This window comes from Agelaius tricolor, unplaced genomic scaffold, assembly GCF_023055355.1.
Source record: "Agelaius tricolor isolate 1412-34295 unplaced genomic scaffold, bAgeTri1.0.p SCAF_18, whole genome shotgun sequence".
Classification (NCBI taxonomy): Eukaryota; Metazoa; Chordata; class Aves; order Passeriformes; family Icteridae; genus Agelaius; species Agelaius tricolor.
The window spans coordinates 2857082-2870929 of record NW_027269278.1 but is presented as its reverse complement, the minus strand read 5'-3'; the positions used below and the strand labels follow the sequence as shown (position 1 = coordinate 2870929).

The following is a 13848-nucleotide window of genomic DNA, read 5'->3' as shown; positions in this document are numbered from 1 at the left end:
AATTTAGGGGCTCCCTGTTTGTTTCCTTGCCTTTCGTATTAACCGGCTCTTGGCCATACATCCCTAGGCAGATACGGGACTTCGAGTTTAGCATCTTTTTCACATAGAAAAGTGTCAAAGTCAGGCGAGGTGTGATACTCAGAAAGAAAAAAATAGCATTAGGATGATGTGTCCTAGGACAGCTTTATCATCCTGCTGTGATGGCGACCTGTGGTGATAATGAAACTTTTACTCAAGGGCAATTCTTTGTCAGCTCTCTGGCACCAGCTCTCGCTTTCAATAGCTTCTCTGACTCGCCACGCCTACTAATCGTCCTGTGCTGATTAACAAGTGGAGAAGAAAAGGCAAATCTCTTCTGTGGAAGTGGAACTTGCCGTATCTACACAAGGGAAACCAAAAGCTGCGTATGAAGAGTTCGTGGTTGCGAGCTGGGATGTGATACCCGGAGCAGCGCTCTGTGTGTGAGCGGGGATCCCACTTCTGAGAGAGAAGAGCTTTTACACCGCACCTTTTTTATCTCTTTGGCACAAAGAGCGCGGGTTCAAGCAGCAAACCCCGAGCCAGCAGCGCTGCCCCGATGGAGAGCAAATATTCCCCCTTCCGACGCTGGGTGGGGATGTTGGCCGCGGACCGGAGCGTTCCTCGGTCCGCCCCGGCTTTGCAGACACAGGGAGACAAAAAAACCGTGTGAGCTGAGCTGCTCGCAAAGGAGTCAGAGCACTCGGGGGCTTCCAGATTCCTTCACCCCAGGATTGCTGGCCCACACCGCTCTTTTTCGGACGCTGCTAAAAAATGCTGACAGCCGCCGAGGACTGCGGATGGCTTTTTTGGAGAGTGATGGCCTGTGGGAGACCGAGCGGAGACAGAAAGAGGCAAGTGATCTTGTTTATTCTGTGTATTTGCGTGTGTCAGAGTGGGGCTGAAACCCTCCGCTACTCCCTGCCGGAGGAAATGGAGAGCGACTTCTTCGTCGCCAATATCGCCAAGGACCTGGGGGTTCCTCTGAGCCAGCTTGCGGCTCGCAAAGCCCGCGTTGTGTCCGAGGGGAACGAGCAGCTTTTCCGACTCAATCAAAACACCGGAATCCTGACGGCAAAGGAGTCGCTGGACCGAGAGGAGATCTGTCCGCAGAGCGATACCTGCACGCTCGTCTTTAAGATATTCTTTGAAAATCCGTTGCAGCTTATCCGAGGGGAGGTGGAAGTTCGTGACGTAAACGACAACTCGCCCGTGTTCCCGGAGAAGGAGATGGTTTTAGAGATTCTGGAAACAGCATCTCCTGGCTCCCGTTTCCCCCTGGAAAGCGCCCAGGACAAGGACGTGGGCATTAATGGTTTGCAGAACTACAGCCTTGCGCCCAATCCTCATTTCTCCCTCTCTCTGGGAACAGGAAAAAATGGCGTAAAATATGTGGAGCTCGTCCTACAGCGTCAGCTCGACCGTGAAGAGCAGGGAGAGCTGAATTTACTTCTGACCGCCACCGACGGGGGGTCACCACCCAGGTCGGGCACGGCTCAGGTCCGGATCGTGGTTGTGGATGCCAATGATAACATTCCTGTCTTCGAAAGGGAGAGCTACGAGGTGCGCCTGGCTGAGAACAGCCCCCTGGAGCAGCTGGTGGTCAGAGTCGCTGCCACGGATCCCGACGAAGGGTCCTACGGGAAAGTGCGTTATGCCTTTACCCAGACATCGGAGCGATCCCGGCAGCTCTTCCAGCTGAACCCTACCACCGGTGAAATCCGAGTCGCAGGAAAACTGGATTTTGAGGAAGCAAAATCCCACACTATGGTGGTGAAAGCCACGGACGGCGGAGGGCTGTCTGCGCACTGCAAAGTGCAGGTGGAGGTCCTGGACGAGAATGACAACGCCCCGGAGATAGCGCTCACCTCCCTCAGCGCCTCCATTCCCGAGGACGCCCCGCCACGCACCGTGGTGGCTCTGTTCAGTGTGCGGGACCGGGACTCCGGGGACAACGGCAGGACGGAGTGCTCCATCGACGGGGACTTGCCGTTCAGCCTCGCCCCCACTTTGGATAATTACTACGAACTGAGAACAAACGCGGCTCTGGACAGGGAGAGGACGGCGGAGTATAACATCACCATCACAGCCACAGACTGGGGTAGGAAGCGGCTGAGCTCTCAGGAAAGCATCTTCGTGCAGATATCAGATGTGAACGACAACCCCCCAGAGTTCACCCAGGAGATTTACACCATGTCTGTCACGGAGAACAACAGCCCCATGCTCCGCATCGGCAGCGTGAAGGCCACGGACGCCGACGCAGGAATAAATGCCCGTGTGAATTACGCACTGGTGCGGCAGGAGGGCAAAGAGCAGCCCGAAGTGTCAGTCAACGCTGAAAACGGGGATGTTTATATCCTCCGCCCGCTGGACTATGAGAAGGTGCGCTCCTTCGAGGTGACAGTGAGCGCAGCCGACGGCGGCTCCCCGCCGCTCAGCGCCCAGGCCGTGCTGCGCATCGTCGTGCGCGACGAGAACGACAACGCGCCCGTGCTGCTGCACCCGGGCCCCGACAGCAGCGCGGCCGGAGAGCTGGTGCCGCGCTGGGCACCGTCCGGCTACCTGGTGGCCAAGGTGGTGGCGGTGGACGCGGACGCGGGGCAGAACGCGTGGCTGAACTACGAGCTGGCCAAGGCCACGGAGCCGGGGCTGTTCCGCGTGGGGCTGCACAGCGGCGAGGTGCGCACGGCGCGGGCCGTGACCGAGCGGGACGCGGCCCGGCAGAGGCTCATCGTGCTGGTGCGGGACCGCGGGCAGCCCTCACGCTCTGCCACCGCCACTCTCGCCGTGGCATTGGTGGACGGCTTCTCCGAAGCCCATTTACGGGTGAGCAAGGAGGCACCGGCCGCCGAGCCCGACGGGCCGCTTACTCTTTACCTCATCGCCTCCCTGGTCTGCGTGTCGGCGCTGTTCCTCGTCACCGCGGTGGCCGCCCTGGTAGTGAAGGTGCGGCGGGCCAGGCGGAGCGAGACGGAGACTTTGCCCACGTTCCCGACCACAGCCACGGAGAGCAGCGCGGGCTCCCTGCCCCGCAGCTACGTGTACGACGTCTGCTTCGCCGCCGGCACCGTCAACAGCGAGTTCCGTTTCCTCAGGCCGCTCTTCCCCTGTTTCCCTGCCGGGCTGCCCCCCGGGCCCGGCGAGCAGCGGAGCTCGGTGTGCTCGCAGGACGCCGCCAACCTCGGGGCCGAGGGCGACTGGACTGCGCAGGTGAGGGACTGACAGGGCCATCGGGCAGGCGGGAGGGAGGTGTGACAAGCCCTGGGAGCAAGGACTATTGAAGCTGCAGAACTGCCAGTGGAGGAGTCCCTAGGGTGGGAGGAGATGATAGAAAGTATCTCAGAACTGCTGGAGAGGCCTCCCAGGAGGATCCAGCAGAGCTCAGCTGCTCCCCAAATGATGACTAACCATGCCTCTCCGCATCATAGAAGGATAGAATATTTTGGGTTGGAATGAACCTTTAAAAGCTGTTAAGTCCAAACCCTCATGCCCTGAGCACAGATACCTTCAACTAGACCAGGTTGCTCAGAGCTCCAGCCAAGCAGACCTTGGATATTTCAAGGGCAGGGCACCCACCACCTCTCTGGGCAGCTGGGCCCATATCCATGCTGAGTATTTGTGATAGATCAAGTCTTTGGTGTCTCTCCAAAGGGGAGGATTTAGGCTGTGAGAAGGTGAAAAGTACAGGTAGAGATGTGTCACAGCAGATCTGGCCACAATACACAGAGTATCACCATACAATGTCAGAAGGCATCAAGCATTAGCCCATACAGACTAACACCATACCCCTCCAAAAGGCTCCAAGAGTGTGACCTTCTTGCTCTTTAGCCCAGCCTTTTATACCCTTCATGTTCATGCATTGCACCTGTGTGTCCTCTCTACATTTTGCGATTGATCAGTGCACTTGGGCGTGCCAGGTCTCATCACTTTCAATACTGATCACCTGTCCTGCACAGCTGTAACCCATTGGGGATGAGGCTGGGCCGCAGCCCCACCCCCAATTACCACAACCCGTGTGCCCACAGACATGTGCGTCCTGCCCACACACTATGTAGAGACCTGGAGCAGGAATGACACCATTCCTAAGGATACATCCTCCCGGAGGTGGCAGTAACAGGAATGTAGTGGCCTGTCCAGCGTCAGATGGGACTGCAGGGACAGCTGTGCAAAGGGTGACCCCAGCTATGTCCCCTGCACTGCTGTTGGGAGCTGGTGCTCGGTGCTGCCCTGTGCCATTCACCAGGGTGGTGGCAGTGCTGAACTCAAGCTGTCTTACAAACTGCTGGAGCCTGTGGAGGTGGGAACCACTGCCATTAAATTCCCTTATGTTTTTGTGACTTGCATAGGTAGCGTTGGCCAGAAAAGTGTGGTTATCAGTCAGCCACCTCTTAGTATGGGATTCTGTAGGGACTCCATGGAGAGTGTTGAAGGATCCATCTGGCATTTCACAGTAGGAAGGATGATGAACATGGATGAGGTTGGAGAAACACAAACACCATCAGGGTCAGTTAATATTTTCATATTTCATAACCACCACTTGGACTAACTTTACTGCAGAGTGTCAGAATCACAGTAGCCTCAGGGAAGACAAGGACCCTTCTTGATATATCAACATTAAACCACATTTACTGTTTGTGAGAAAGTGGTTTCTGTTTGGGGCTCTCACCATTTCAAATTACTCAAAACTCATAAAAGTTTTATAGAGATTCATTAAGATTTTGCAATAGTATCTTTTTGGAGGAGGTTTCTGACTTCGGGTGTTCTTCATTCAGGTCAGAGGTCCGCCAAGTCTTGCTTGCTCTTTGGCTCCCAGTAGAGAGGAGGGGTGTGACACAGGCAGTGGTGTAAGACATCCTCTGAGCTTCTCGGTGAGGCTTGCTTTCCTTCAACTCCAAATAACAGCTGCTCTCTTTGTTCTTTGCAGGGCAATGCTCCCCTCTCTGAAGATACGGGGCCCAGAGCTGCAGGTGCAGTTTGCCCTGCAAACAGGGAGCTGGAGCTAAATGTCAGTTCTGAGCAAAACCCTTGGCTCTCCCATCAATAAGCGAAGAGAAAGTCAAGTTTGTCCTCACAGGGAAAAGGGAACAAAGAGACCAAACACCTCCCTAAAAAGTACCAGGGAGATGAAACCTTCTCTGTGAGAGTACTTTCCCCTTGAGCAGTACTTTATTCATGTAAATATTTTGTAACTGTGCTGTTGATGGAGAAGGAGAACCGTGCTCCATGTTGATTACATAATAGTCAATTATGATCATAATAATCAATAATTATCATACATAATAATGTATGATTGTGAGAGTGCTACTGCTTTTACATACTTCAAGAAATACAGAAAACTGGCAGCAGATCTTTAACTTCTTGTTACACCACCTTCTCTGGGGGATTTCCTTTCGTGCTTTGTTTGTTTCTTTCTTTTTATGGAGAGAGCTTTATATAAAAATATCTTAATTTTCTGCCGTGTATTCAACACCAGGCAAAACAGATATTATGTAAAATTAAGTGGTGCTTGCAAAGGAATTTCTTACAAAATAGGCAGAAGCTGTTTACATTTTGAACTGCTGGCATTGGCACACGATATATTTGGCCAGGAGTTTACAGGCTCTCCTAATTATAAAGAGTGGGCTTTGAGCAGTGTATTCTTTCTTCCTTTCTTTTTTTTTCCCATAAAGTTGAAAATACTATTTGACTTTTTTTAAAAACCAAGATAATTAAAAGTGTTGTTTGTGGGTTTTCAGTAAAATAGACGAAACTATTTACAATTAGCTTAGGACACTGTAGAATATAGGGTGTCAAGAAGCTTTCTGGTTTTCTTTCGTCAGCCGGTATTAAACTATAAAGTAATGTGATAATTCCTGTCGTTGAACCATTTTAAAGAGTCAAATGAGTGATGTCAGAAAACAATAAAATCTGCTTGGAACTCCCTCGGGTGAGTGTGCTGTCTCGAGATCACTTGCCACAGTCATGGCCGAGGAAAAAGCCAACTCAAGAGCAGCATTTCGGGAATAAATCCGTGCATCTGGAATGGAATTAATGCCGGGGAAAATCAGAACGATCTGGGAAATAGGACGGTCTCAGAAGTCGGAGCAAGGCGGAAGAGTTTTTTTCTGAGTGGAGCTGAGGTCTGAGATGCTGCCTCCAGCCCATTCCCAAAAGCTCCCAGCAGGAGAAGTCATGAACCGCGGGAACAATCTCTGTCCATTCCGAGAACGACCCTGGCGCTTGCTGCCGTGGTTAAAAGACCACCTCACCTGGAGGCTGGACCCCTGTAACAATACACAGCTGTTCCAGCTGAGCAGCCGGAAAGTCCTTTATTCAAAGAGTTCACACTGCGGGAAGTGGGGGGGAACCAAAACAAAAGGAACGACCCAGCTTTATATAAACTTTGTTTTGAAGTAGAAGGTAAACAGAGGCATTGCTCATCCAGCCAGTGGCCATACTTTGAATACGGTTGTATGGACATTGCAGTCTCTATGCTTTGACCTAGGAAGGGAGAAAACGAGCCGTTAATCTCTGCTTTCCAGGCTTTGCGCTGGGAAATCTTCGAATCCTTCTACAGCTCGGCCGCCTGGTGCCGCTGCTGACCGCGGAAGCTCCGCGCAGCTCCAGAGCTCCGCTGCCCCCGCGATTCGGGCGGGCGGGGCTGCACCATCCCGGGCTGCTCCGCTCGGGGGTCGGCAGGCTGTATCGGCAGCTCCATCCAGCTTACAGAGGACGAGATCGGGTCTCTGGAAGAGAATGAAGCCGAGGAAGAGCGAGGAACCGCTCCCGGGGCGAGCGGCGGCTCTGCTCCTTGTCCTCTGCGTCTCGGGGATGAGAGCAGAAACCGCTCGGTACTCTGTGCCCGAAGAGGCGGAGAGAGGCTCTTTTGTAGCGAATATCGCTAAGGATTTGGGACTAACCGGTGAGGAATTATTGGCTCGTCAGGCTCGAGTCGTTCCTGAAGGAGAAAAGCAGTATTTACAGCTGAACCAGCACACCGGGGATTTGGTGGTGAGAGAGCAAATGGATCGGGAAGAGCTGTGTGGACAGAGCGAGCCCTGCTTGGTGCGTTTCGAGGTGCTGCTGGAGAGCCCACTGCAGTCCTTCCGAGCTGAGGTGAGACTCACCGACATAAATGATCATGCTCCTGTGTTCTTAAACAGAGAGATTGTTTTAACGATCCCGGAATCTGCAATGCCCGGGACTCGGTTTTTGTTGGAAAGTGCTCACGATCCAGACGTGGGGAACAACAGCCTTCAGCATTATAGTATCAGCTCGAACGAGTATTTCCATGTGTACACCCAGCGGCGAAATGACGGCGGGAGGTACGCCGAGCTGGTGTTGGATCGAGCTCTGGACCGGGAGCAGCAGGCAGAAGTTGCTTTCATCATCACGGCTGTGGATGGTGGGAATCCACCGCGGTCTGGCACAGCTTTAATCCGCGTGGTAGTCCTGGATACAAACGACAACAGCCCGGTATTTACCCAGACTCTGTATAAAGTCTCTGTAATGGAAAATAGCTCAGAGGACACCATAGTGGTGGTAGTGTCTGCTAGCGATTTAGACGAAGGAACGAATGGGGAAATAGTGTATTCCATATTTCAAAATTCAGAAGAAAATCTCCAAACGTTTAAAATAAACCCAGAGACAGGCCAGATTCGACTCAAAAAGCCTTTGGATTATGAAGAAAAAAAGAGCTATGAGATAGACGTCCAAGCCACAGATGGAGGGGGCCTGTCCACGCATTGCAAGGTGGAGGTGCAGGTCAAGGACGTGAACGATAATGCCCCCGAGGTGATCATCACCTCGCTCACCAGCACCCTCTCCGAAGCCGCCCCGCCGGACACCGTGGTGGCCCTCTTCAACGTGAGAGACCGGGACTCGGGGGACAATGGCAGGACGAGCTGCGAGCTGACAGGAGAGCAACCCTTCAGGATCACTCTGCTGGCAGCCGACGCGTACGCGCTGGTGACATCAGAGACGCTGGACCGGGAGCAGGTGGAGGAATACAACGTGACGGTGCGAGCTCGAGACGAGGGCTCCCCGGCCCTCTCGGCATCCAAAACCCTGCTCGTGCGGCTCTTGGATGTGAACGACAATGCACCCACCTTCACCCAGGCCATTTACACCATGGTGATGAGCGAAAACGAGCCCGCGGGGAGGAGCCTGGGCCGCCTCAGTGCCACGGACCCTGACGCGGGAGAGAACGCCCGCGTGAGATACTCGCTAGTGCCGCCACCGACGGGCACCCTCGCCGCCGCATCCTTCGTGTCAGTGGACGCGGAGAGTGGAACCGTCCGGACTTTGCGCCCGCTGGACTACGAGAAGGTTCCTGCCTTCGAGGTGACAGTGAGCGCAGCCGACGGCGGCTCCCCGCCGCTCAGCGCCCAGGCCGTGCTGCGCATCGTCGTGCGCGACGAGAACGACAACGCGCCCGTGCTGCTGCACCCGGGCCCCGACAGCAGCGCGGCCGGAGAGCTGGTGCCGCGCTGGGCACCGTCCGGCTACCTGGTGGCCAAGGTGGTGGCGGTGGACGCGGACGCGGGGCAGAACGCGTGGCTGAACTACGAGCTGGCCAAGGCCACGGAGCCGGGGCTGTTCCGCGTGGGGCTGCACAGCGGCGAGGTGCGCACGGCGCGGGCCGTGACCGAGCGGGACGCGGCCCGGCAGAGGCTCATCGTGCTGGTGCGGGACCGCGGGCGGCCTCCGCGCTCTGCCACCGCCACTCTCGCCGTGGCACTGGTGGACGATTTCTCCGATGCTTTCCACCACCTTGGCCACGATCCCGCAGGCGGACAGCAGGCGCAGGTGGCCGAGGAGGAAATGCTCACTACTTACCTCATCGCCTCCCTGTGCTGCGTCTCGTCCCTTTTCCTCTTGTCCGTCCTCGCCTTAACAGCGAACACGCTCTGCAAAGCTCGCGTCCGGGCAGAACTTCCTCCTCCCTCTCCCAGCTGCTACGCGGACGGAGACTTCGCCAGCGACGGCGTGGGCGTGGGCAGCACGGGCACTCTGTCGCCAGCTTACCGCTACGAAATGTGTCTGACCAGCGGCTCGGGGAGGAGCGAATTCCAGTTCGTGAGGCCAATCCTGCCCAGCCTTCATAGCAACGCAGAGGCGGGGCTGGACAAGAGCGAGGAGCAGCTACGCCGCTCGCAGCCCGCCTGCGACCGGGACACCCAGGCGGGGAGCACAGCCACTCCTCCCTTTTAGCAGCGAGACTGGCCAGTAGGCGTGCGCGTCCATGCCTGAGCCGTGCTGAGACGCACCTCCCTTCCCCGTCCTCAGAGATTACCCAGTACTTGTAGTGCCTTTCCCGGCTGTTATAGGCATAATTTCCCTGCATAGGCTTCATGCCGGTTTCTCCTGCCGTGGAACGCGGGTCAGTCCCTCCGAGATCAGCCTCTGCCTCATGGTGCCCTGGAAAATCGTTGAGCCTCTCTTGCCGCCGCGTTTCTCGAAAGCCACGGACGCGACAATGGGTAGACAGGAGCACAGCAGGCCAAGAGTTCGGACTAGCGAGGCGAGAAGACTGGAAGCGGAGGAGCTGCCGACGATGCTCCGGCGCCGGAACTCTCCCAGGGATACTGCCCATCCGCCCGGGAACTTCTCTCTGCAGAGAATGTGAGCGCACCCTGCCGCAGGAGCCCCCGCTGCGGCTTCGGGATCGCGGGCCGGGCCGAGCGGCAGCGCGGGCTGCGGGCGGCGGCGGCTGCAGTCCCAGCGCGCACCGCTGGGTGGTGCCCTCGGCCAAGGCGGCGCCGAGCGGCTGCGGCAGCGGAGGCGGCCGAGCCCGGAGCGCAACAGCCCGAGCGAGCTCAGCCCAGCCCAGTTCAGCTCAGCTCAGCTCAGCCCAGCGCAGCCGGGAGGAGGTGGCAGCGGCTGCGGCAGCGAGCGCTGCCCCGTGTCACCCGCTGCCGGCACACCCCGGCTGCCTTACGGGCCGCCGGCCGCAATCTCAGACAGCGAGGGAAGGCGCCCGCCCCGCACTTCGCCGCTCTCCGCCCGGAATCGCCCGGGACACCCGCCGCGACACCGACACCGACACCGGCCGCCGCCGCCGCCGCCGCGCCATGGCGCTCGCAAGGCAAGTGCTTTGTGTGTGTGCTTTGCTGGGGCTGCCGCTCGCTCGCGCCGAGCCCATCCGCTACTCCGTAGCCGAGGAGGCGGAAAGCGGCTCCCTGGTGGGCGAGCTGGCGGAGGACGCGGGGCTGACGCCGGCGCAGCTCTCGGCTCGCCGCGCCCGCCTGGTCTCGGAGGACGGCCGGCAGCATTTTCGCTTCGAGCGCGCCTCCGGCCGCCTCGTCGTGGCGGGGAGGCTCGACCGGGAGGAGCTCTGCGCCCAGTCCCACACCTGCATGCTCCCCTTCGAGCTGCTGCTCTCCAACCCCCTGCAGTTCTTTCGGGTCGAGGTAGATCTGGAGGATATCAATGACCATTCCCCTGTCTTCCCTGAAGATCGAGTCAGTTTTAAGATCCCTGAAACGAGCGAGCCGGGTTCTCGTTTCCCACTGGAAGGAGCTCGGGACCTTGATATTGGCAGCAATAACATCCAGGTGTACAGCATCTCTCCCGAGAATGAGTACTTTAGTGTCTCCTATGGAAGTCGGAAGGAGGATGACAAATATCTTGAACTGGTCTTGGAAAATCCACTAGATAGAGAGGAACAGGAAGAGATGAGGTTCCACGTTATTGCTGTAGATGGTGGCTCTCCCCCGAGAACTGGGACAACAGTAGTGAAAATTGTCATTCTAGATGTAAATGACAATGCTCCCATCTTCACACAAGAGGTGTACATTGGAAAGGTTTTAGAGAACATGCCAGAAGGCTCTGTAGTTCTGACTGTGCTGGCAACTGATCCAGATGCAGGAGACAATGGAGACATTTCCTATCAGCTCAGCCAGGCAGTGGAACAGAGTGAGTCCTCATTTGTCATTGATCCCATAACTGGGGAAATTAAACTCACAAAACCTCTGGACTTCGAGGAAGCAGAGAATCATGAACTCCGTGTAAGGGCGACAGATGGTGGGGGCCTCTCAGCCATCTGCAAGGTGTTGGTGGAGGTGGTGGATGTGAATGACAATGCCCCAGAGCTGGTGGTCAGTTCCTTCAGCAGTCCCCTCCCCGAGAACACAGTGCCCGGCACGGTGGTTGCCCTGTTTACGGTCAGGGACCGGGACTCTGGTGCCAACGGGAAGATCTCCTGTGGCCTGCAGGATCAGCTCTTCTTCTCCCTGCGGCCGGCCTATAAGAATTACTATGAGCTGGTGACAGTGAGCGCGCTGGACCGCGAAGAGACGCCTCAGTACGTCCTGAGTGTCACGGCAGCAGATGCGGGCTCGCCTCCTCTCAGCACCACGCAGACCTTCACCGTGGACATCTCCGACGTCAACGACAACGCCCCCGTCTTCAACCAGACCTCCTACACCATGTACGTGCGGGAGAACAACGTCCCCACGGTGTTTGTTGGGGCCGTGAGCGCTGCAGATGCTGACGTGGGGCTCAATGCCAAGGTGACCTATTCCCTGGCAGCAGAGCAAGGGCCAGAGCGGCCCTGGTGCTCCTGCATCTCGGTGAACTCGGAGACGGGACACGTGTTTGTGCTGCGGCCCCTGGACTACGAGCACTTGAGGCAGACCGAGGTGACGGTCAGTGCCTCTGACGCGGGCTCTCCTCCCCTCCGAGCCAACGTCAGCGTCCGCCTTGTGGTGCTGGACGAGAACGACAACGCCCCGCTCGTGCTCTACCCGGCCCCCGAGAGCAGCCCGGCCTCCAGTGAGCTGGTGCCCGTGTCGGCTGAGGCGGGCTACCTCATCAGCAAAGTGGTGGCCGTCGATGCCGACTCGGGACAGAACTCCTGGCTCTCCTACCACCTGCTGAGGGCCACCGACCCAGGCCTGTTTTCCGTGGGCCTCCAAAGCGGCGAGGTGCGTCTCAGGAGGCCGGTGACAGAGAGAGACAGCGTCAAGCAGAAGCTCCTTGTGCTGGTCAGAGACAACGGCAAGCCCCCGCTCTCAGCCACGGCAGCTCTCAGCGCTCTCCTGCTCAAGGACTTCTCCGACGCGCGCCTCCCGCACAGCAGCCCGGCCACCGAGGATCAGGCCGCCTCCCTCACCACCTATTTAATCATTGCCTTGGTCTTTGTCTCCCTCCTCTTCCTCATCACCACCGCAGCGCTGGTGGCTCGCAGGCTGTGCAGGAGGAAGGAGCTGAAGGCTGGCCACGTGCTCTATGCTGCCGACACCTTGCAGAGCGGCCTGGCCGATGCAGCCGCTGCTGCAGGGACCCTGCCCCGCCCCTATTGCTACGAGATCAGCCTCACCACGGGCTCGGGCAACAGCGAGTTCAGATTCCTCAAGCCCATCCTGCCCAGCCTGCCCCCACAGCACTGCGCCGTGGGCCAGGGCCCCCATGAGGAACAGGATTTCCCCGCTGTCCCTGTCAGCAGTGAGGACACGGCCCCAGACAGTGCTGGCACTCTCTCTGCAGGACAGTTCAACGCTCTTTCCTTTGACTAGCTGGGCTCTGCGCAGACGGAGGCTTCATGGGTCTTGGGAGGAAGATATCCAGGCTGCAGCATGTGGCAATGGATCCGCTATAGGAATTTGTATTTTGTATTGGTTTAACCTGCTTCCTGCAAATTCTCTTTGAAATCAATGTCTGCCACTCCAGAAAACAATGGAGGAAATAAAAGAACCCAAGGTGCTCTCACTTAGTGTGTAATAGGTTTCACCTTTTCTGAAAGGCTTTATGTATGTGTTTAGCCCTCAATCTATGATTTGCTTTCTCCTGCTGTCTGACTAGACAGAGGATCTTTTTATTCTGATCTTCAAGACAATACAACTGTTAGCCAAACTAATCATATCCTCACTGAAATGCAAAAAGGATTTTCTCAACTCTGGAAAGCAAGGAAGCTTTGACTACTGAGTCACAAGGCCACGTGAGAACTAGGCGATTTTTTCCCTGCATTCTGGATGCCTCTTTCTGTGACTTGAGCTCTGTGTGCGGACATTGAATATCTCCAGAGGCTTCATAATTACTGCCTGGTGAAGCAGGGGGTTTCTCCCACTCTGCCATTACAACAGGCAATGCCAGCTCAGCAGGGAAGGAGGTGATTTGGACCCTTTCACAACAGCACTCTCATCATCCTTATCTAGCCTGAGCAGAGCTGCAAAATGCAAAACAAAATTTTCCTTTGGCTTACCAGAAGGGCTTGGGTGTTCTGTCACCTCAGAATTGGCTTGGAAACACAGGAGCACAAACACTGCAAACTTCTGCAGGTAGACTGCAGCTGTACAGAGCTGTAGAAACATTTTCATTGTCATTGAATGCATTGAAGAAAAAAATCTATATCTAGTACAACACAATTTTTGTAAGATAGATTCAAGAAGATATCAAAAAAAATGATATTGAGTTTAGTCTTTTTATTGTTCTTCCTGAATCCCAAGGCTTCTTCATGGCACTAGAAAGCTGTTCCCACATGATTTTCTGTGTTTGCGTCAGAGCATTTGCATTCCCCTGCGCACACTTTCTCCTCTGAAATGGAATGAGCACTGTACTGAGCCTGCTGATCTAGAGAAGGACTGCCACCCCACCTAGAGGAACTGGTTGTTTGAATGATGTCTGTGATGCATGAAATAATGAGAAAGCCTCCCTCATGCTGTGATGTGCTGACAGTATACCGTTTAACATTGTAAATTGGTAAAATATATCTCTGAAATGAGAAACTGAAAAATGTGTTAGACTGAAATAAAGTGAACCCCCTTTTGTGGAGACAGAAGTGTTTGGAGACACATTATTTCTGGTAAAGCCCTTTCAGGAATTTTTTGAATTGTGCAACTTACCTTCTCA

General features: G+C 55.7%; 2 protein-coding genes across 2 annotated transcripts; both read left to right on the top strand.

Annotated features, from left to right (window-relative positions):
- Window positions 1-448: 448 nt before the first annotated feature.
- LOC139597954 (uncharacterized) lies at window positions 449-13770 on the top strand. Its single transcript, XM_071443778.1, has 2 exons — window positions 449-3228; window positions 9333-13770. The coding sequence occupies exons 1-2, from the start codon at window positions 793-795 to the stop codon at window positions 12513-12515; spliced, it is 5619 nt and encodes a 1872-aa protein (XP_071299879.1). The 5' UTR covers window positions 449-792; the 3' UTR covers window positions 12516-13770.
- Window positions 5058-9343, top strand: LOC139597579 (protocadherin beta-16-like). Its single transcript, XM_071443025.1, has one exon. It carries the CDS (start codon window positions 6754-6756, stop codon window positions 9208-9210), a length of 2457 nt encoding a protein of 818 aa, XP_071299126.1. The 5' UTR covers window positions 5058-6753; the 3' UTR covers window positions 9211-9343.
- Window positions 13771-13848: the final 78 nt, after the last annotated feature.

What these genes read in the sequence shown, in the direction of transcription:
- LOC139597954 (XM_071443778.1), top strand. Translation starts at nt 793, where the DNA reads ATGCTGACAGCCGCCGAGGACTGCGGATGGCTTTTTTGGAGAGTGATG. An exon ending in AGGGCGACTGGACTGCGCAG is followed by an intron (nt 3,229 to 9,332) that starts GTGAGGGACTGA and finishes TTATAGGCATAA; the next exon opens with TTTCCCTGCATAGGCTTCAT.
- LOC139597579 (XM_071443025.1), top strand. Translation starts at nt 6,754, where the DNA reads ATGAAGCCGAGGAAGAGCGAGGAACCGCTCCCGGGGCGAGCGGCGGCT.